This window comes from Mchenga conophoros, linkage group LG22 (assembly GCF_057382185.1).
Source record: "Mchenga conophoros isolate Kocher_MC1m ecotype Shallow Benthic linkage group LG22, M_conophoros_male_GT1.1, whole genome shotgun sequence".
Taxonomy (NCBI): domain Eukaryota; kingdom Metazoa; phylum Chordata; class Actinopteri; order Cichliformes; family Cichlidae; genus Mchenga; species Mchenga conophoros.
The window spans coordinates 19172760-19195624 of NC_140546.1; the positions used below are offsets into that span (position 1 = coordinate 19172760).

Consider the following 22865-nt stretch of genomic DNA (forward strand, 5'->3'; position numbering starts at 1 on the left):
TGCAAAACAAGGATCTAGTCTTTCCTCAGACCGCGTGCTGGTTCTTTGTGTGGTCCTCAGTCCAAAGGAGCTGATATCAGGTTGCTAGTTTGGCCGCCTGTAGTACCACAGACAGAGGCTTAATGTGTGTGCTGCCCTGCTCCACCACCCCACACAGACGTCCTCTGGAGAAATAAAGATGGATCCAGTAGGACAAAAGTGGGGTATGATTACAAGCAGCAGCACAAATCCAGAGTTTTCTTTCATTTGGCAAAGTTGTTTTAACTCGTACGCCTGGGGGATGGTTTGTGTCGCTTGTGAGAGGAGGGGAAGCAGACGCAGAGGAGAGCTGAATACTGAGACAAGCTCCTCTGCTTGTTAGTAAAGTTTAATTTGATGTGACAAATGTGTCTCTCTGTTCTTCTTCTTCAGGTATTTCTGTATTAGGCGAGAAGCAATACAGATTAACAAGACAGATCGAGCCTCCTCTGACTCACACAAAGTTTACAGTTATCATGTTATTGTCACCAACGTTGAGATGTTGTTTGTTACTCGGGCATGTTCCAGGTTGCCGTTTGTCTTGTGATGTTGCAGAGGGAGTTGACATTAAAGCAAGGAATAGCAGCGTGTGCAGGAAAGTTCAGGAAAGCGTTGTAGTATGTGAAGATATGTTTGCACACCTGTGGAGATGGCGGGGTATTGCTCGAGTAACACGGTGCTTTCATCTCAGTATATGAATAGAATTTAACAAGCATGTCCTGGTATTTAAAGGACCTGATTTCAGTCTCTTCTCTCATCCTATCACGGTGTCTTTCTGCAACATCTATAACCTTTTCCAGCTGTTCTGACCCATGCTGACCTCTGACGCACCAAAACAAAAGATTTCACTCTATAAAGACTTTCCTCTATTTTCCTTTCTTTTGCTTTTTCGTGAGGTATGAGGAAGCTTTCCTTGGTTAATTCTTTGAACTTTTTCTAAACTGTGCTTTGAGGTTAAATGTCAGCCTGCTGCCACCGAAGCACAGCGATCTGGACAAATTCTCACACTGCCGTTTGAAACTGTGATCCAGTTATCTCAGTGGATTCCTCCTTTGGGCGCTTGATCTCTGCTACATCATTATCTGACAGCTAAATTTGGCTGTTTCGCCATCTATTTTCAGCTTGCTCCCCAAGTGCCCACGTGAATCATGTTGCACTCCACATCTCCGGCTTAAGGAGAGGCTAAAAGCTGACAGACTGCTGCTGGTAAATATAGGCACAGTGATTTTAAAAAAGGAAGAAAAAGCCTTAACTACAGAAGTGGAAGACAAGACACGCCAAACACTGGGCTGTCTGTGGAATTAATCAGTCAAATGTGGTGATTAGAAGGCAAAAATGGCCCATTGAAGCAGATGTGTGGCGTATGTAGTGACTTCTGCGTGACGTTAAACAGCTGTCAGTCTGATGAATTGCTTATTGTCACATAGTTGATTTGAAGTGACAGACGTCATGATTTGTGACACACACCTGAGGAATAACAGTAACAGTTGAGGTATGTGACAAATAAGTCAGAGGAGTTGAGGCATGTTAGCACAGGCTCCGAGTGCTAAGCATCACCAAGTGTGCCTTCTTTGTGCTCGCGGCACTCCAGGTAACCTCACTGTTGACGATGTTTCATGCATTACTGACCCCGATCCTAAATCCTGCACATGTTGTGCCTTTTCTGCAGGAGTGTCGTCACGAGTCCCGGAGATCATGGCGACCGGAACCCACTCCCCCGGCGGGCCAAATGGCATAATCCGGAGCCAGTCGTTTGCGGGTTTCAGCACACTACAGGAACGGCGCTCACGGTAAGCGGAACTCTGCTAAGCTGTTCAGCAATGATCAGCTGGAGTTACTTATTTCTAAAACTGTAATCTGGGTCACACGGTGAATAAAAGACTGGTTTGAAAATGACACATCATGGTGCTACTTCTTTACTTCTATGTCAGCATTTAATAAATAGGTTATAAACAGTACAAAAGTAAGTACCTCAATACTTCTAAAGCAGGGGTCCCCAACTCCAGGCCTCGAGGGCCAGTGTCCTGCAGTTTTTAGATGTGTCCTCGATCCAACACAGCTGATTCAAATGGCTAAATTACCTCAACATGTCTTGAAGTTCTGCAGAGGCCTGGTAATGAATTAATCATTTGATTCTGGTGTGTAGACCCAGGGTGAGATCAAAAACCTGCAGGACACCGGCCCTCGAGGCCTGGAGTTGGAGACCCCTGTTCTAAAGCATCACCTGGATGTTGTTGTTAGATGTTCTAGTAAAGGAAAGTTTGAGTTTTACTGTTTATAAATTACAATAAAACAAAATAAATGAATGAAAAGATTAAGACAAACTTTACTGAGCTAAAGGATTACACATGCAGATGGCACCATTCAAGAGTCTGTGATGCCAGCATCATCGACGGAGAGGGGATAACAAGGGGAATTTGACAAGTGGAAACAGAAATGGTGAAAGGGAGATTAGACCCACAAAAACAAAACTCTCTATACAGTCTCCATACTAGTGTCTATACACGGAGAAGACGTGTACATCTGTTCGCATCCATGTACGAATCATATTAGTTATCTCTTCTAAAAGACAAAACAAAAGAGCTCATTCAACAAAAGGAATTCAATGACTCAGGGATATGGGGCCAGTCTTCATGGTGATCCACGAGCCAAAGCAAGTCTTGAGACCTGTGAAAGAAGCGAATTCTTAAGCAGTGATCGTCACTCTGTCACATGATGTATTCTCGTTCATAGCCCGGGGTTGGTTTCGAAAAGTTAGAGATGGATAAAGTTCTCGAGAGATAAGAGTTTCTTCTGTGTGCTTTCCTGTTTGACTCATCTATGACGGCGCTCTCCATCATCATCACAAGACAAAGCCTGCTCACAGTCTCAGATATACCATATCTCTTATAATCTTACACTTCTGATTGTCGGTGTCTGGGCTTCTTCAGCAGTCCTGGTCCTGCAGAGAGAAGTGGCTCCTTTCTCTCTGCTCAGACAGTGAATGGAGTAATTGGTTCTAATGAGTCGCTGTGTGGGCGACTGACAGCGACAGACAAGTTATCATCCTGATAATGAGCGAGGTGGAAAGCTGCACAGATATAGCTCCTGAAGCCGCTGGAGTGTGCCAGCATCTGTGCGCGCTCCTCTGTTACTGTAATTGAGAAGGGACTTTCCATGTGTGTGTCCATGCGTGAGTTTTGTGTGCACTTCTGCGCGTTTGCATGATGGAGAATTTGCACTTTGTGCGCGCACAAGGATAAATTCATCATTATGCATGATTTCCTGTATGGAAGTGTTGACATGTATGCTTCTGTATATGTCCCTGCCAAGAAACCCTACTGCACCAGAGCTCGCATGACCCCACGGCTATGCAGCGCTCTCGTTCGGTGTTGCCCTACATTTGTGGCAGCTATAAGCTTCACTTGTGCCGCTGCTGGCACACAGCAAAACGCGGCACGTTCCAGCTCGTCTAGTGCTGGAATTGGTTGTCGCTGCGTCCCTGGAATGACTCTCAGATCATTTCATTAAGACTGGGAAAATGTCATTTGTCAGCTAAATCCGTAATGGTTTTAAAAGCTGAGATGTGCATGCGTGGGAGAGATGAGTGTGACCTAAAATGGATTAATGTGAGGAGAAAGAGACTCGTGAGGTGGTTCTGCCACTTAGAAAACTCTGCCCCCTTTTTTTCAGCCGCAGATATGAGGCTTAGAAATGGTAAAGTCTTACCCATGAAGACTAACTGAAAACACATTCAGCTTATCAGTTTGTTCCCAAAAGCTTGTTTCAAATCGAACGGAGGCAGTTGAGGTGGTTCGGGCATCTGGGATTCCTCCTGGATGCCACTGTGAGTGAGGTGTTCTGGTCTAATCCAAGACCCAGGAGACCCCTGAGAGATTACATGTCATACAGCTGATTTGGGAACACCTTGGTGTCACCCTTGGAAAATCTGGATGATGTAACCATGGAAAGGGAGATCTGGGCATCTTTGCTTTGACTCCTGACCTCAATACTTGGACTTGGATAAGCGACAGATGGATGTGTGGATGGGAGAAACCTTCCTTGGTTGCTGGAAAAATCTTTCTTAAAGGCTTCAACCTGAATGCATACAGAGGGTTGTACCTACAACCTGTCGTATACGGTTATGTCCCCTATGGCAAAGGTCAGTCAATGAAAAACCATACAGACTTTTCAGCCAATCAGGGCTAAGCTCTCTATCTCTAATATAATAACATCTGCCCCAGCACTCCTTTCACTCTGCTTGGTTGCAGTGAATTATCACGAAACACAAAAGGCTACCATTTGTGGCACAGTCAGTCATTTGTATATTCATCTGTTATCCCTAATATAATAACAACTTGCAGTTAAGCACAATAATTACTGAGAAATAATACTAATGGGCCTCTTCTTCATCATCAGTTTAAATGAGCGAAGAAGCTTCACATGAAGCTTCGTCTGTGTGGTTTCTCTGGCTGATGGAGGGCAGCTGCCTGTGAAGCTTTTACTGGTGATTATTTGTCTAGTTATTTATTGTTATTAGTGGATCTAAAATGCTCACGCTCAAAGCATCGCGCTTTAACATGAAAGTCAGCAAAACATCCACACAACTTGGGTTGCTGATTATTTTTACGTACGGTGGCCCTGAGAGGTCAAATGCAAAGCAACTTAAGAAAAGCAGCAAATACAAAAATGCCGCAGAAGCACACAAAACATGTTGGAAGGGTTTCTGGGGACATGATAAAATGATAGACGGCGTGTGGAAGTGACAGAAACAAAAACATGCGACCGATCTGTGTTTTTAGGGAGAAACAGACGCAGGCAATGTGTGTTTAAGTCACATGATTAAATAAAACTGTAGACACACGTCTGCTGTTAGCCGTTTGCCGTTTGTCACTTCCTGCAGCTGGGCTGTCATGTTATTGTCCGTTTGGCCTCTCGGGGGCCACCGTGGATGGGACATGAAAACTTTTTCGAAATTCGCATTCAAAGACGTCACACGAACACTTCTGACATCTCTGATATATCAGTTAGCTTCAAGTCCACAAAATGCAGACATTTATAGCTTTAAACCAGGCCTTCTCCATTAGATTCGGTGCATCCAAAGTAGGAATGTTTTGAAAATGCCTCCCTTTTCAAAGATGGTCTTTTACTGCTGGATTAATCCTGGAAGGCTGCTAATATCTCAAGTTCCTCCTTATGTCAGTAATGACTGCGATTGTCTGATCAGGGAAAATTAAATTGAATAAGAGCATATCTACATAATAATCCACCAATGGACCCCTACTGGTGGTTTACAGAAAACTGTTCCTTCAAATGATTACCTTTAAAAAAATGATGTGTGGTGGTAAAAAAATGAAAGAAAGCTGAAGCTCCACACAAAGTGTCTGAGCCAATTTCACTGCCTTTTATACAAATATGACAACTCTCTGTAACTGGATCACATTTGTTCAATTCTCCCACTTGAGTCGGTCACACATTTGGTCATTTGAGGGAAGAGACTGAAGATCACTTGAATGTCGTTAATCGCCGGGAGGATAAATCTGCTTGTTTGTTTGTAAGTTCACTCCAGCAGAGGATAAACGGCAGCTAGGAGTCGGGGAAGCACATGTTTGCATGTGATTGCACGCCCGCGTTAAATGCTCAGAATGTATGATTGTATTTGTGTCTGAATGTCTGAATAATATGTAGGCTAAATGCGTCGGTCACATCTAAATGTGTATGCGTGCGTGTATGTATGTACGAGTTATTTTGGTGTGAGCAGAGTCAACAAGGTCAATGCATCTGACAGATGAGATGAACTCATGCTGTAACTGGCCCAAGGACGTGTTCAGGATGGTGTAAATAATCTAGAAATATAACTCCTTGCTTTTATTGGCAGCTGGTGGCCTGACACTTGAAGTGCTGCAGAGATCCTGTGATAAATATTAGATAAATATAATATGGAAGGTGGCGCCTTTGGGCCTGTGTGATGAGATTTAGGAAATTCTTGTGAGGCACAATCAGCAAATGATAACTTATCCCGTGTTTGTGCGTTTGTCTGTGTGTGTGCAGATGTAACTCATTCATGGGGAACTCTGCAGTGCAGAAGAAGCCTCAGTCCAAGCCTAAGAAGCCCCACCTGTCAGGCCACAAGGGAGGCAGCAGCTCCAGAGAGCCGCAGCCCAAGAGACTGGAGGAGGTTTACACAGCACTCAAACAAGGCCTGGAGTGAGTAACTCATCCACTTGTTCTATGCACACAATTAAGTAGTTAATATGAAGCAAATTCACTTACAGTACACACTATGAAGTCTTCCAGAGTACCTTGAAACCTTGAAATGCTCCATTCTTTTTCGACTTGGAAATATAAAAAGAAAAAAAAAAGCCTCTGGACTAGATACTTGACACAAATTCTGAAACACAAGAAGCCTTTCTATGTTTAATGCCAGACCTTTTAAAGTTAGTAGATATATAGAAGCCATATAGCAGATAGTCAGTAAGTACAATAAGCACTGTGTTGTTCTTGACTACAGATTGATTAAACAGATAGTATTACAGAAGTGCTGCTTACATTTCCCACACAGTGCATGTGCCACTCTTTCTGGCCTTAAAAAAATGTTGATGGTTGTGTTTTTATAATGGATGGAGTCTGGTCTTGTCATGAACTGTATATAAAGAATGTTTATGCAGTGAGTTTTCCTGGTATAGGGGCTTACTGAGTAATTACCAGAAGCTTTAGTTTGTGCATTTACAGCCTGTTTGAGCTTGTTGACGTTTGCCTCTGAATGCATTAACAGACCTCTGTGGATGTTTATGTTCCACATGTATTCTTTGGTGTCATTAAGTGAATTTGTAGCGGTGAACGTAACGTTAGTGAGCGTCTGAACTTCTGCAGTCGTGTTTTAATTTAATTCATTGTATTATGCAAAGACTGAAGTGTTTCTCTGTTTCCCCTGTGAAGTGAATATCTGGAGGTTCATCAGACGGAGCTGGACAAACTCACAGGTCTGATGAAGGACATGAAGAGAAACTCCCGCCTGGTGAGAAGTTACTCTGCATTAACTTACATCGTTCCTCGTAATGTTTACAGCCTGTGAGACTCACAGCTTAAGCCGAAAATGCTTTATAAAGAAAATGAAAAATTCACATATATTACATCAATTTTTAAACTAATGAATAATAATGGATTGGATTTATATAGCGCTTTTCAAGGCACCCAAAGCGCTTTACAATGCCACTATTCGTTCACTCTCACATTCATACACTGGTGGAGGCAGCTACGGTTGTAGCCACAGCTGCCCTGGGGCAGACTGACAGAAGCGAGGCTGCCATGTCGCGCCATCGGCCCCTCTGGCCAACACCAGTAGGCGATAGGGTAAAGTGTCTTGCCCAAGGACACAACGACCAGGACAGAGAGCCCGGGGATCGAACCGGCGACCTTCCAGTTACAGATACGCTTCCCAACCCCCTGAGCCACGGTCACCCTGAACGCACACATGGAAATATTTTTCATTGTTTATGCCATCGTGGCTGCCTGATGTGTGCACACAGGAAAAACAGTTTCTTCCTGATGGCAGATAAATGTGATCTTGGATAAGCTGCCCTACCTTTTAGTAACTCTGTAATTTCACGTGTGTGTCTGCGTGTGTTTTCTCTCCAGGGAGTGCTGTATGATCTTGACAAGGTAAGATGATGGGAGGGGAGGGGCTACTGTAACACACGCTCAAGTTTGGAGTTTATCGTGTGAATCTTATAATAACATATTTGTACAGAACATTGTATTTTCTGCACATTTTGCTGTATAATATGTAAGTATTACCTTGTTATAATCTGTGGTGCAAACAAAAAACAGATGAAGCCAAATTCTGACCTGTAAATTTTTGCGCTGTCTTTCTACAGCAAATCAAAACTATCGAGAGGTACATGAGACGTCTGGAGTTTCATATTAGCAAGGTAAGGCTGTTCGGATTTCTTTACAGCCATATTTATTGTTTTGTCAGTCTCTAAACCAAAGAAAGTATTTGAGGCGATCTATATGGGAGTCTTCGGTTGGACTTTTTAATGTAAGTCCGTGGGGTATTTGATTAAGAGCTTATTTTAAGTCTGAAACCGGTATTTAAGGCCTCATCCCATCCAAGCATTCACCCAGGAAACAGAGTGCTGATGCATATTTTTACCTGTTTCTAAGTAAATGTTTGATAGTTTTAAATGCATCTATTTTATTGGTTTGAAACCGTATCGGTGCGGTATTAACTGTAGCACTCAGCGAGTTGGCTGTTCAAAGGTAACACCTACCTACCATCACATGAAAAGCTCAGAAAAATGACATCTTGCGTTGTTTTGTTTTGTTTTTTGAGCTGTGCAAAGACTAAAGTGTGAAAGTAGCTGTTGATCATGACAGAAAGCCAGCTACCTGCACAGCACTAGCATAAACACAGAAATCAGAAACTATTAAGGGCCCATTTTTACTATGGATTTACACTCAAGAGAGAGTTTGATACATGTTTAGATGTTGATTCTAGGTGGAAATTGTTATCTATGGACAAAGTTTGGTTGTCATGGTCGCAGACAGTTTGCGTGCACTTGGTAAATCTAGTAAAAAAAAAAGTGATGCAAACTGGAAACGGAGAATGTTTGCCTTCAGAATGAAAGCTGTGCTTCACCACTACAGCTAAAATGTTTCAAAGTTTTACTTTGAAGGCTATTGTTGTCACATTTTTCCTGTTTTCAGCACCACTCGGAAAGTAGTTTGTTTGCATGCAAGTTCAATGCAAACTATGAGTGACCACAGCAATCTGCTGTCAACCAAAGCAATTGCAAAGAGATTTTTGGTGCAACACTATGTCGAGGTTTCTCATGCACACATTGCTCAAGAGCAGCCTGCCATATTGGGTGCTTTGGTTGCTAGCTACAGTTGCCTGTAGTTTGCCTTATGACCAAGGATTGCATAATGGTCGCAGACCAGTTTCTAGGGCTTGGTAAATGGTGCCTTTTTCAATACTTCCTGTATTGTCACAGTGAGCGTGATGTTAATGACACACAGTTAGTGGTGTTGCATCTACAAAATCTCAGCAGCTCTTTGTGACCAATTTCACCCAGCAACCTCCAGCAACGACTCGCCAACCGATTAGAGAATACACCGCTTTTTATCAACCTTTGGCTCCCAGGATGTGACTGATATTTCTCAGGCCTTTGTGACTGAAGCGTAACTCTTAACAAAAACAGACAGACAGACACATTTCTTAAAATGTTTGTTGTTCTCACAACTTTTCTTTCCACCGGTTTCACGTTGAGTTTATTGAGTGAAGCTGCAGTTTTAGGCGTAACTTCACCTGCTTTTTTGCTGCCAGGCATTAGCTTAGCATTCCTGCTCTTCTAATCTGTTTATATATTAGGGAAGTTTCCAGCTGTTTCCATGGTTGAGGTAAAAACATCCTTTCTGAGGTTGCCAGGTAGGGATTTTTGGCCCCCTGCATCCTCTTTGTAGTCACCTCACAGGTTGCCATTTGGGGACATTAATCCCCTACAAGGTTTTGACTTTTCTTCCACATCGCCTTTTGTAGAGCTTTAATGGTCTTCCTCGCTGTGCGTCAAATCAGATGTGACAGCAGGCAATCAGAGCACACACGCCCAAACAACAGCGCAGCTCCAAAGGTAACCATGGTTACCCGGAGACAGAGCCTTTGAAGTCCCGATGAGCTCGATGGGGCCGTCTGTTGGGTGGCGTTAACCCTTTATGTTCACATGCATCTCGACTACAAAACCCACCTTCAGAACATTTGTCCCAAAAGCATACACAGGTAAACAACAACACAGCAGCGTGACTGCGATTCTGCGGGGATGAAGGCGACAGGGAATCTGGGTCAGGGCAGTTTGCAGCGAGGAGCGATTGACACGGCCCTCAAAGATGGGGGGAAAAAATGAGAGGGAACTCAGGAAGTGTATCTGCAGCTTGCTCCACTTTGACTTTGATAAGAGAGATAAAAGAAGTCGGCGCTTGTTCTGTCTTGTGACGGATGATGTTAAGCAAACACGTACTGCTTAGCGTTATTCTTAAGCTCTTCTGTTCTTTCAGGCTTCATGCAAAAATAGATTTGAATGAAAGGGTAAATATTTGAAATAGCAGTGAAGTGTCTGATTTATCGTGCCATGTAAAAAAACTCAAAAGCTGAAGCGTAACTAAAATTAAGCCTAATACTCAATCAGTTTTTATTTATACTCACTATCTGACTTTGTGTAGCTTATCAGAGATAAAATAGTTTAAAGAAAAGACTCAAACTTGTGACTTGACAAATGGTTTGTCTTTATTTTTAAATTAATCAGATGCTAGTTTCTCTTCTAATTAAAAGTAATACAGTTGGTATTAAAGGGCCCAAAGTGTCCAGAGAAAACATCCTCTTGATCCATGTGATTGGCTGATTAGATACTTGCATCAACAAGCAGCTGACCAGGTGTTTCTAATGGAGTGGCCGGTGAGTTTGGAAAAGAAAAGTCATTTTCAGCCCAAACTTTCTTTAATCATCACTCACTTTCACAGAGGTGCATGTGAGAGCACAAATATCTGGTTCACTGGGCGCCATGTGTGCTGCTACCCACTGTACCCAGACTAACAGACATGTCTGCAGGGGACTGTCACCTGCTGTGTGCTACATGTGTTCAAGGGCATCTTTGGCCAATGTCCCGACCTGATTTTTCCTGACACTGGGCAGAATGTGTGAAAATATAATGTAGAAACAACTTCAGCATCACACAGACTGACTTAAACTACGCATCAGTAACCATAAGTAGCTGTAGTGGTAAGGACATAAAGTCTAAGGGACGTGTGACTTGTATGATTGCATTAGAAGGCTTATAACACGCTGGTTATGGTCCAAACAAATCGACAGTATGTAGGACAGGGCAAACAGGAAGTATGCATTTTTTATCAGGCAGCTGATGCTGATTAGTTTTTGTTTTTTTTCTATTTTTTTGCACCAAAAGGGACAGATGAGGACTTCAGAACTAAAAGCAACATATAGGATGGGGAACAATAAACTCATCTGGACTACTCCGCATGTCTTAAACACATGTACGTGATTGGTCAGTGCATGTGTAAACAAAACATTGTTCAGCAAAGACACTGCGAGTGGAAAAAAAGCGAAAGAAATGGCGTTTCAGCAGCTGAGCTACAGTAAGCGTGAACATGTTTGTCAGTGTTTTTGCTCAGGCTCAGGCGTGTCTCTTTGTGTAGGACAGCTGCCGTGAGGGATGACTTAACAATCATCCATCAGCAAGTTGTTAGTTTGTGAGTCACATCAGCTCTGCTCTTTTGTTCCTGCGCTGCCTGCAGATGTCTGAGTAGTAATTGGCACACATGGAGGAAGCAGGTGGCACGATACAACCCGTATGATGTCCTGCATGGGACAGAGACTATATATATCTGTGTGTGGGGGTGGGGGGTGTTTGGGGGAGTGGGTGTTGACCGCTGGTATCAGCAGGGCATCATTAAATAGACTGAAGGTGAGACGATCGTCTGCCAGACGTCTCCTCTTCCCCTGAGAGAGCGCGTGTGTGTTAAACACGTGCCAAATTCAATCCAGAATGAGTGTGCATGCTTTACATGTGATTATTTGTAATATAGGGCATTTTCTGCTTTCCCCACTTCCCTTGAATGCTAATCTTGCCACTGGCACGCGCGCACACACACACCCACAGCTCCCCAGAGAGCTTCATGTGTGTTTGAAGCTGTTTGGTGTGGCCCGCCTGTTTTAATCTGCTTATAATCACTGGTCCCCCGGCACAAAGTGTGTGCACGTGCGCGAGGCGCCATCTATGATCCAGAATAATGGCCATATCTTAAGAGGATTGCTGCCATATCTGAAAGATTCACTGCTAATATCTAAAACCCCACGTTTTTAAATCATACGCACTGATGATAGTGAGATAATCCTTTAAAACGTTCAGCGATTCTTAATCACAGCTGCCTTTCAAACTACCAAGAAAATGTTATTAGGAGTGTTTTAGGAAGGGATGCATTCAAAATGGTTTCAAAATGCAAAATTTTTTTTATTTTACACCAAATACATAAATATGCAATATCGTGCTCACTCTGAGCATAACTGATTCCCCAGTAATTCCAATAATCCCTCGGTCTCTGAGCCGTGCAGGTTATTTGTCATCGCAGCGAGCTGCAATTAGCACAGTCCAATAGAGGACTTAATTTAGAATACATTTCCATTTAATGTCTCTGTAGAGAGGTGATTTAAAAAGGTTCAGATGGTCTTTACGGGCGGCCTGTTAAACAGTACTCTTCCTGTGATTAAAGAAGTGCTTTAAATGTTCATATTTTATATTTTTATTTTAATTAATGTTAAAATTACTGTTATTAGCATTGGTGTAACATTTCCAAAAGATTATTTTTATTCCTGAGAAATCTGCAGATTGTTTTTCTTTGTTGATCCACAGTGGGGAAAAAATTGATTTTTACTATTTAGGGAAGCTTCCATTAAAAGAAAATTTATGTAGTGTTTTGTTTTGATTTTTTTTTTTTTTTTACAATTTTTTGTATATTTTCTGCCTTTGTCAAAATTACAACCATGTAATGTTTCAGATGTATTCTTTTTTTAATTTATTTTTTATTTTAGTTATTTATGTTACGGTTCTTGAATGATACATAACCGATGGAGACAAAGGGCAGAAAGGCGGGGAGATCTCCACAGGAGCTGCTATCAGGATGTATAACACATGTCCGTCTGTCTGTGTGTATGCGCGTCCAAAAGAGCATCAGCGCTTCTGCCGGGTGCAGTCCTCTCCTTCCTCCTGTGCTGAGGTTACTCTTGTTTCTTTGTGTTTTGCCTTTCATGTTTCTTTGGTTTTTTTCCTCTGGGCTGAAATGTGCCCAAGGCTCAGCAATATGCTGACGGCCACCCTCTGGAGTGGAGGAGCCTGGCTGACCTTCAAAAGGACGTTTCCTCGAAGGCAGCAAAGGGCTTTTTTGTAATTGGGGACAAAAATTGGCACCATTAAGCTGATAATATGATACGGCCGCTGATTGCCTCTAAAGAATGATGGCTTTTCATTAGGCAATGAATACCTCGTTGTAGTCGTGTCTTTATTTATGTGAGGTGTAAAAAGTTTCCTTGGATCATGCACAAAAACACGTTTTGTGTTTTTCCCCTTCATCGTAAACAAAACCCGTTATTTTCTCCGAGTGCTGAGAATAACAGTTGAGGTTTGAAATTGTTTTCCAGCCGGCTCAGCTCAGCTGCTGCCGCCCCGCCACATACATCACATACCACAGACAGACAGACAGACAGACGGGCTGGGTCCCGGTTGAGGGTGGGGGGTGGTGAAGGCTTAGTTGGTATAAGGTGGAGTGGGTGGGTTTGTGCGTATGTGTGTGTCAAAAAGAGTTACACACTCTAATATCCATCCCACCGCAAACCACTTTCACTCTTTTTTATTAGAAGCACTCCTTTGCCCACCCACCGCTTGCAAAAACTCGCTCTCCATGCACATGTCAGCACGTCGGCGCGTGCAAAAAGTCTGCACTCACAAACAGGCTGGCAGCGTTCGGCTGATGCACAAAAGATACACAAACAAACAGTTAGATAAGCTGTTGGGACGACAGGAGCCAGAATAGCCCATTTTCTCCTGCTTCTCCCTAATGACTGCCATAAAGAGCGCGAGGCATCAATATTTCAGCGCTCTCGTCAGGCGGCCGGAGATATTTCCCTTTGATGAGGCTCACCAGAGGTGTTTTGTTTTTTGCTCGCCTGCCGCTTCATCACATGTGAATTTTAGTTCAAAATAAGCCAAAAGATTCAAAGGACAGGACGCTAAAAATCTGGACCGCTGCTAAATGTTGTTGTTGGTACAATGGCTCTGAGTGAGTCAACCGCATCCTCAAAAAGTGCTGGGATTACAGCTCAGTGTTGTTTCATAATGACTCGTGTCTGTTTTTGGAGCCTTTTAAATGTTTGAATTTTAATGAAGTATGTGAAAAATTTAGGAAATACAAATATTGATGAGGAGAACTTGATTTTTATAGAGTAGGGTTGGTTAAGGAGCACTTGTGTTTGGAAATGTGAAACAATTAAAAACGTTTGAAACAGCGTTATTATAAAGAATTATAATGACTTCATTACCAAAGCTTTGCTCATAATAAAATCATCTAAATCTGCTGTGCCTGTGGCTTCACGGCGGAGTGAATCTGTTGAGCTGAGCTTTTTGCTTCAGCATCATCATGATTTGATTTCAGCTGAAACGCTGACATTTTAGCTCACACTGAGACAGCAGGATGTTGATGGAATCGTTCCCTCTCCCTGCGGGTTTGGGTTAGGTCAGGCTAGTGCTGCAAACTGCAGTCGGGCAGACAAATGAGCTCTAAACCCCGTCTGCTGCTGCCTCGCCGTGGGAGTGTCCCACTGGGCTCGCAGACTGGGACAGTGCAGGCGTCGGGTTAGAGTTACACAGATATACAGCAGCTGCATGTGCCAGCTTACTTCAGGACATTTTTATCCATTCTTAGTTTATCCATTTGTCTCTTCTGTCAGTCTTGATGACTGTCTTTCTGTCTGTGTGTGCAATGTCAGCCTTTTTACTGTGTTTACTTCTGCAGGCCTTTTCTGTTTTGGACTTCCTGTACAGTCTTATTGACCATGTGACCAGATGTGTATCTGAAATAAAGTGTAAAGCAAAAGTTAATCATGTCTGTGCTTATTTCTGCTCTCATTGCACAAGCCTGAAGCTGTGCCATCCGTGAATGAAACCCAGTGGGAAGCAAACACAGAAAAATTCACATGGCAGTTGGAAGTTTTTGGGAATTTGCTCCTTGCCTGGGGATGTTTTCATGTATATGGAAGTTTATAACTTTATTTCATAACTGCACAAGTTTCTGTCTCGTGTGTGTTACCCCGCCTACAAATTCGTGAGGGCCGATTAAAGATGGAGGGGACTGTGTGTGTGTGTGTGTGTGTGTGTGTGTGTGCAGGTTGATGAGCTATACGAGGCCTTCTGCATCCAGAGCCGTCTCAGAGAGGGTGCCATCCGGATGAAGCAGGCCTTTTCGTCCTCGCCCTCCACCAAAGGCACCAAAGAGAGTATCGCGGAGGTTAATCGTCGGTACAAGGAATACACCGAGGTACTCAGAGCTGTCAGCTGCAGACTCTTAGTCCTGTAAAGCGAATGGAGCTGTAAAAAGTAACTGTAATTGTAGGGTTACAATAATTATTATGACATTTAAACAGAGATATTTGCAGATTATATATAAACGCAGAACAGGGCGCATTAAACGTAGTCACGTCTGACAGCACCCACTCTAAGTATATGATACAGATTACTGCTTACAGGGATTTGTAAACACTAACCTGCAAAGCCAGATACTTACCTTTAAATCCCAATAACAAGCGCACCTGTCGCCACCTGTGCCGAGGGCTTAGACCCGCCCTTCCGTCTCCTCTGTAGTTTGGTGTTGACCGGCTTTGTCAGAGCCTGCAGAGATAACTTGATTACTGTTGTTGTTCTCGTTTTTGTGAGGGCCGTTTGTGTGATGAGTCTTATCTCTCTCGTTCCGTCCTCCAGAACATGAGCGCATTTGAGAGCGAACTGGAGAACCTGCTCGGGGAGTTTCATATCAAAATGAAAGGTGGGACGTGAATGATTTACATGAGAAGTTAATGCAAGTTTAGTCATTTACACACTGGGATTATTTAGAATCCAGATGTTTTGGTGATGATTTTATATTCATTGGAGCAAAAATCCTAAGATTTCTCACTCATGGACCAAGTTAGAAACCCTGAATCCCTGAAAAGTCATGACAAAAATATGCTTGACAGTTAAAAGCAGCTTGTTTCATTGTGCAATAATTCATTCTGAATAAGAAAGTGAGCTAACGTTGCTTAACTCATTGTAAACCCCCCCCCCCCCAAAATGATGTTTTTTTTTTTTCTCTCCTCTTTGTGCATAATATAAATATCTGTCACTTCTATCTGACAGGTTTGGCAGGATTTGCTCGACTCTGTCCTGGAGACCAATATGAGGCAAGTTTATTTTCTTTGCCCTAACTGCTGACTCTTGGGTCTACTTTTAACAGGATTGAGACAGATAGACACAAGTGACTCTTTCAGCTGGAAACCGCTGTAATGATATTTATGTAGCAACAGCTTTGGCCATCTTTCAGTGAAACACCACTGTACACTCCACCCAGCTCCAAAGTTAGCACTTAGCTGGTTGGTTTAGTGAGACAAACAGTGAGCAGTTAAAAAAAATTAGCTTATTAGTTCAGCCATTATAAAGTTATGTGGTTAAATATTTTTTTTTGCTCCTTCCTTTAGATCTTCATGCGTTACGGTCGCCAGCGGTGGAAGCTGAAGGGGAGGATTGAAGTAAACTCCAGGCAAAGCTGGGATGGAGACGAGATGGTCTTCATGCCCCTCATTACTGACCTTATTAACATCAAGGTCTGTACAAACCCAGATAGCCTCGTGTCTAACACGTTGCGCTGTGGCACTGAAATGAGAAACAAACATAAGTTTGTGCCCATCAGGTGACGGAGCTGAAGGGTTTGGCCACACACATGCTGGTGGGCAGCGTCATCTGTGAGACCAAGGAGCTATTCACTGCCGTGCCTCAGGTGGTGGCTGTGGACGTCAACGACCTCGGGACCATCAAACTCAACCTGGAAGTCACATGGTAGTAAGTAGAAGCTCGCTGAATCTAACCGGTGTTGCACGAATTAGGGTACATAATGAGTTGGCAGCTGCCAGATGGTATCACTGCTGGGTAGCAGGATTGTTCAGAGGTAGTCCAGAACTATTTTAGTCTTGTTGCTGGACCGGCCATATGTTTGGAGCATCTACAACAGTTGTTAGTGTCACAGCATTAAAGTCGGGGTCTGCATGCCTTGTGGGGTCCTGCCATCTGCTGGTGAAACATCATAGTAACACCCACTTCATACTTTGTTTTTACACAACCGAGATGCCTTGCTGTGCACACCTGTGGTCAGAGGTCTCCAAACACAGCTCCAGTGCCAGCACCAAATGTTTCAGTACTGATTTTCAAAAAGGAGCACCTCATCAATGATGTTTTTACCAGCCCATGTTGAAAACCCATCATGAAATATTGTTGTTTACACTGCAACAGACCACCTCAGGAAGTGGCTTGAGTGACTGCATCACAGTGAATCTTTGTGGTTGTTTACACCACATTTTTAGGGCTGCCCATTTGTAGGTTTTTGAAACCAAATGTAAGCAGTGTCATTAAGAGCTTTGTCTTTTTTTATCCTCCTCTCCAGCCCCTTCGACGTGGAGGACCTGACTCTGTCGTCTGGCAATGTGAGCAAAGCTGCAGCTCTCCAGAGACGAGTGTCCGTCTACAGCCAGGGCACACCGGAGACCCCCACCTTCCAGGACACCTCCTTTTTTGTGAGTCAAGCAAGTTGTTAGCATATTCTGTGATCCATAACACACTAACCCATGCACTGTCTGCACCGTGATGTAAATCATGCCCCATGTTATTTTTTCCAGTTGATGCTTAAGCCGTGCAGGCACCACCCTTAAACTAACCCTCGCCCGTTTCCCTCCTTTTCTTTGTATATTCCCATTATACCCACACTCTGCCCCCATCTTGTATATCCTACATTTCACCCACCTGCCCTCAAATACCCAACACCCTGTCTTATTTCCCTGCCTTTACTGTGTAAAGAAGTGGCAGCCCTACCCCGTGGAGCGCCAGCGCTTCTCCTTCCTGCACATGCTCCGAGACACCCTGCTAGAGAAGCTAAGGCGCAGTCGTTCGTTTGGTGACCTGGCCTCACTGCGGCCAAGGCCCAAATCCAGTCTGGAGGTTTATGTGAGTGTGTTGTGGCCCCTGTGACCCTCCTAACCCAACTCTGTGTGCCCTCTTACCCCCACTGACATGATGGGGATGTAGTTCTCTGCTCTTGTGGACACACTTGGGTTCACCTTGTCCCTTTTTTTTAAGGACTACAGAACGCCATGTGTGGCTCTTTGCACGTCTGTTTGCATGTTCGTTAAGCTGTTCCTATGTTTTCTGTTTATATTTACCTCACTGTTCGATTCAATTTGGGTTCAGATCTGATCACAAGTATAGTATCAGTATAGTGTGCCGTCGCTTTTTCTATCTTGGAAAACAAGAGGAGCTTTCTTCTGCACTTTTCTGTCCTTCATTCACTGATTTCAGCCAGATCTCAGTCCTTTATCTTGTTTGCAGCACAGATTTATTCTCCTGTCTCTATTTTCAGTCCACACTGCCCGACGATGTCTTCGAGAACGGCGGCTGCGGTGTGGCTGAGTGCAAGCGTCTGTCCTTCACCTTCTCTGATACGTCTGGTTCTACGCCCAGCCCCAGCCCTGCCCTGAGCTCCTACTCCCCGGGCCAGTCCAACCCTGAGATTACTGTAACTCCTCCGGAAACAGAACCATTACCTACGCAAATCTTCCCAACTAGGGAGGACTCCATCGCAGAGGAGCATTTAGTGGAGGAAGAGGAGGAGGAAGAGTATGAGGAGGATGGGGAGACGGGCAGTAGAGGAAGCAGGGGCAGCAGGAACAGTGCCAGCATTGCCAGCGATGAAGCCGAAGCGGCCGAAGACTCTGAGTGGGAGCGCACAGAGTCTCAGCGTAATTCTAGCTCCAACTGTGGTTCAGCTGCCCCGTCCTTGTGTTCAGATGGACAGCTGTCCGCAGTGGCTCCCGAGGATGTCTTCCTGGATCACGCCGATGAGCTGAAACCTGTGGAACTGGACACAGAGGAGGCGGGCAGCCTGACGAAGCAGCTCGTGAAGAGGCTGACTTCCTCAGAAATGATGCCGCCCAGTGGCAGCGCTGCTGAGGGTGAGGGAAGTCTGAGCTGGGCAGGAGAGGGAAGCAGGGCTTTCCTGGAGAGCAGCCTGGAGGAGGCCATCCACAGCCTGCTGACCAGATTAGAGTCGCTGACTCATCGCTGCAGAGAGCTGCAGGACCTGGAGCAGGAAGTGATGCGTCTGGAAGACCTACTGAAGGTAAACTCCATCTCATTAACATCTACAGAACCTCTTGTGCACTAAAATTTTCAGAGAAACTGCCATCCTAGGGTTCATTTAAACTTTATTGTCTTGTTTTTATACTCTTTGGATGCCCATCATCCTGTCTTTTCCCCCCAGTGCCGTCTCCCGGGTCACAGGAGTCGATCCTCTAGCCTCAGTCTGACTGTGGAGAGTGCCCTGGAGAGCTTTGACTTCCTCAACACCTCTGACTTTGACGACGATGATACCGGAGACGATAACGCCGTCATCAGCATTCCCCCACAGAGGTCTCCGATCTTTGATGCAGATGGAGAGAGGATCGGGTGAGTGTAATATTTTGCATTGGCTAAAACATTACAGTTTCATTTATTTATATATACACGTGCAGGTTTTTTTAAGGTCCCATACCAAAACTTTTGTGAGAACTTTGAAGTGCTTGGCAGCAAATGAAGAGTTTAATTCTTAGGATTCTTAGGATGACTGGACTCTTTAAAAACAAACTCACTACATGTACAGTCGGTGTGTTACCGCTGCCCCTCGGTGGTGACTCTTGTATGTTGCTGCTCAGGGCTCAGCATCCAGAAGCCAGAGGACACCTGAGCGAAGCCCTGACAGAGGACACCGGGGTGGGCAACAGTGTGGCAGGAAGCCCCCTCCCACTTACCACTGGAAATGAGAATCTGGACGTGGCTATTGTCATCCACCTTCAGTACTGCATTCACCTCATACAGGTAGAGCTCCTTCTGATAGTTGATATCATAATTACCATTCATCCTGCTTAAGTAAAACACCAGCTACCTTCTGGAAATTTTAGCATCTGACATGTTTTCATTTTTTCTTGGTAACATGGCAGATGTTGACCAGTGGGGTCAGTGTCTGGCAGCGTCGCAGTGTCCTCCTTAAATTGTCAGGACAGACCCAGCTGCTAGAGGAGTTAGCAGAGATCAGCGTGGACAAACTGGGAGCAATAACATCTGCTGCTGATGGTGGGTATCTAAACACGTAGACCAGATTTCCTCCATTTTTCCTTTCTTTTCTCATGCTTCACCCCTCCAAGGTTGGCTCTGTAGTTTTTGCATAATCTGGAAACTTATCCCAAACAGCAACATACATCTTATACTTTAAAGCAGAAAAACAAATCGTTACGGTGCATGAAGGAGGTTTGAGGGTTTGTGGTCTGACCTCGTGCTCTGCCCTGTTTTCCTCAGTCCTCCCGGGCCTCGTGGAGCGCCCCCAGCTGATGACTCTGTGGTCAGAGTGCAGCGGCTCTGAGGGACTTTTCCACACCACGCTGGACAGAGTGTTCAAACACATGAATCAGCGCTACACGGCGGTGCTGCAGGAGAACCGCCCACACGGCGCCGATACAGGTTCGCTCGTCCCTTCTTTGTTTCTGCAAACAGACCACGGGTTATACTTAAAATTTCATCTTCAGTCAGGGCTTCAACTGACTCACGTATTCAGGGTGTAAACAGGTTTTAATGTGCTCCTGAGGGGGAAACGAGACATCTGCATTTAACTGAGAATATAATGCAGCTGATGAAAATGGATAGAAACAAACTGCTTTATGTTATGAGGTAAACTGTGACTGCAGGCTGTGTGAACACGGCATTGTGATTTTGTTTTCTTTGGTTTTTGTTGTATAGCTGAAACTAAATAATGTTATGCCGTTATCTTGGAACAATGCACCGATCTCTTCTCTCCTCTCCAGCGATTAGCATGGTAGTGGGTGAGATGGTGGACAGGAGCGACTTGCTGGCGGCACAGAGTGCTCCCGCTGCTGCGCTCTCTCAGGACGTCCTGACTGTGTTTCAGTTCTACAGCTACATCTTACAACATGAAGTCCAGGACATGGAGACGCACCTGCTGCACCTGGCCAGAGAGGGTGCGCAAAAGCTGTGATGCTTACATCATGACACGAATTCCTCTGTTGTTGGCTGCGTCCTGTAATAATCGAATTATTTTCTTAACCTAAGTCGCAAAATTAGGATATTTTGTGCTACGTGGCATATACGGCCACCTGTGCAAGTCCAAGATTTCTCCAAGTTAATCCAAATATTAGAGCTAACATTTTGATGCTTTATCCACAACTTGGGGAAGAGCAGCGTTTCATGATTTATGAGATGAATCATCAGCAATTTGCAAATTCTGAGCTAAATCACTGTGACCTTTGCTTTCCACAATAATTAGTTAACACAGAAAAACGCAGCTTTCAGCTTTTCGTGTGTTTTGAAGCTGTGTGTTTTTTTTCCTTTTGTTTTTTTTAATGTAATGTAAATGTGCCAGTCTCTAAAGCACTCTGGGTCAGTTTCTGTTGTTTAAATGTGCTATAGGCTATAAATAAAATTGACGTGACTGCCAACAGTATTGATGCTATCATGCTAGTATCAATCCAATAGTAATACCAGCGTTTGCATCGATGTATCTGGATCGATCACCTCACCTCTAATCAGGATTTAGTAGAAAGGAAGTTTGTGTGTAGATGAGGCCTGTGAGTGTTACAGCTGGCCCTATCCTTGGTTTAATCTGCGTGTGTCTGCGTTGGCTTCCTCCTCAGAGGTGTTTGCAGAGGTCCTGTGCAGCGGAGACTATCCTCGCTGTCTCGCAGAACTGGAGGAGGTGCCTTTGTCATCTCTCTGGCCTGGAAGCAGAACCCTAAGGGCCCTGGCATCCCTCCTCACTGCAGAGGACCCTCAGGTCAACAAGGCAGCCGCCGACTACCTCTCTTCTGGAGCGTCAAACAAGCACTTCAGGACCAGGGTGAGTAGTGCTCAAGAGAAAACGGTAGGCGCACCATTTCTGCTTTTTGAGCCACATTTTTAATGGTTGTTTGTGTGTCTGCAGGCAGTGGAGTGCTACACCCAGGCACTGTCGGAGGCTGGAGTGCAGAGTCAGAGGGCAGCCTGCTCAGCTCTCAGCTGTCTGGAGGTCAGTAGTTGTTTACTAAACTGTGCAAACAGCAGTTTTATGCAATAAAGAGAAACATGTCCTTTGGATTTTTACATTTTTATCTTGTTTGTGTGCGCAGGCAGTCGAGAGCATCAGAGCAGTGGTAGCGCTGTGCGATTCAGCCGACGAAGAGCTGCGTCACGTGGCCATAGAAACCCTGCTCACGTTCGGTGCGTAACAAATCCACTGCATTTTATACACAACTGCCATGAGGTCATTTACACACTATAGTGCTATTAAGATGTGTTTAATTGCAGTGTTGACGGTAAATTCCAAGAAAAACACGTTTTCTCTTGCTTGTTTTCTGGGGCAGATGTTTGAGCTTCAACACTTTCTCTGCAGACGCTTTAAAATCTTACATTGAAGGCAACTTTTCTCAAACGCCGAGGGTTTTAACTCAGCATGCAGATTCTTATATTTTCTTTTGTCAATTTGTTACGTCCTTCCGTTGCCTTCTTTCTGCCATAATCTTGATTGTGGGGATACGAATACTGCCATCTGAGAAGTAGGTGGTCATTACTAACAGAAGCTACTTTTAGCTGCTCCTTCACCACAAGAGATCGCCTCAGCAGGCAACGCTGCACGTTTGGTTTGGCAAAGCCCTTCCTGACGCAAATTCAAACCAGCGACCTTTCATTTGCCAAGTGATTTATTCTCACTAATATTTTTAGAAGATTCTGTTGCTCCTTCTGGCCTTCGTCCAAAGTTTCATTCTTAACCCTTGTCAACCAGTTTTACCCGATTCCCAGCAAAATATGCAGGCATCTTGCTGGAGACACCAGTAAGTTCAGCGCCGAGTTTGATGCCATTTCAGTGAACATTGTGTGAAACAGTCTTTGTGAAAGTTAGACAATCTGTGACAGTCCCACACACACTTAGTGAATGTATCTGTAAAGCTGTCCTCTCTGCAAAACATTCACTTTTTGACTAACTGCGCA

At 44.2% G+C, this 22865-nt stretch overlaps 1 protein-coding gene across 6 annotated transcripts in view; it reads left to right on the top strand.

Moving 5' to 3' along the window:
- ripor2 (RHO family interacting cell polarization regulator 2) overlaps positions 1–22865 on the top strand; it is a 70609-nt gene that overhangs the window by 45242 nt on the left and 2502 nt on the right. For 5 of the 6 annotated variants that reach the window (XM_085262506.1, XM_085262505.1, XM_085262504.1 and 2 more), the window contains exons 2-21: positions 1688–1808; positions 6049–6204; positions 6937–7015; positions 7636–7659; positions 7875–7928; positions 14947–15096; positions 15537–15600; positions 15951–15994; positions 16289–16414; positions 16501–16649; positions 17248–17377; positions 18217–18975; positions 19117–19301; positions 19547–19709; positions 19832–19964; positions 20187–20348; positions 20690–20863; positions 21536–21738; positions 21823–21906; positions 22007–22097. In XM_085262506.1, coding sequence (XP_085118632.1) covers positions 1688–1808; positions 6049–6204; positions 6937–7015; positions 7636–7659; positions 7875–7928; positions 14947–15096; positions 15537–15600; positions 15951–15994; positions 16289–16414; positions 16501–16649; positions 17248–17377; positions 18217–18975; positions 19117–19301; positions 19547–19709; positions 19832–19964; positions 20187–20348; positions 20690–20863; positions 21536–21738; positions 21823–21906; positions 22007–22097 — 3051 coding nt within the window. Of the gene's footprint in view, positions 1–1687; positions 1809–6048; positions 6205–6936; positions 7016–7635; positions 7660–7874; positions 7929–14946; positions 15097–15536; positions 15601–15950; positions 15995–16288; positions 16415–16500; positions 16650–17247; positions 17378–17657; positions 17805–18216; positions 18976–19116; positions 19302–19546; positions 19710–19831; positions 19965–20186; positions 20349–20689; positions 20864–21535; positions 21739–21822; positions 21907–22006; positions 22098–22865 lie in introns of all 6 variants that reach the window. The other variant, XM_085262509.1, reaches the window with a different exon arrangement.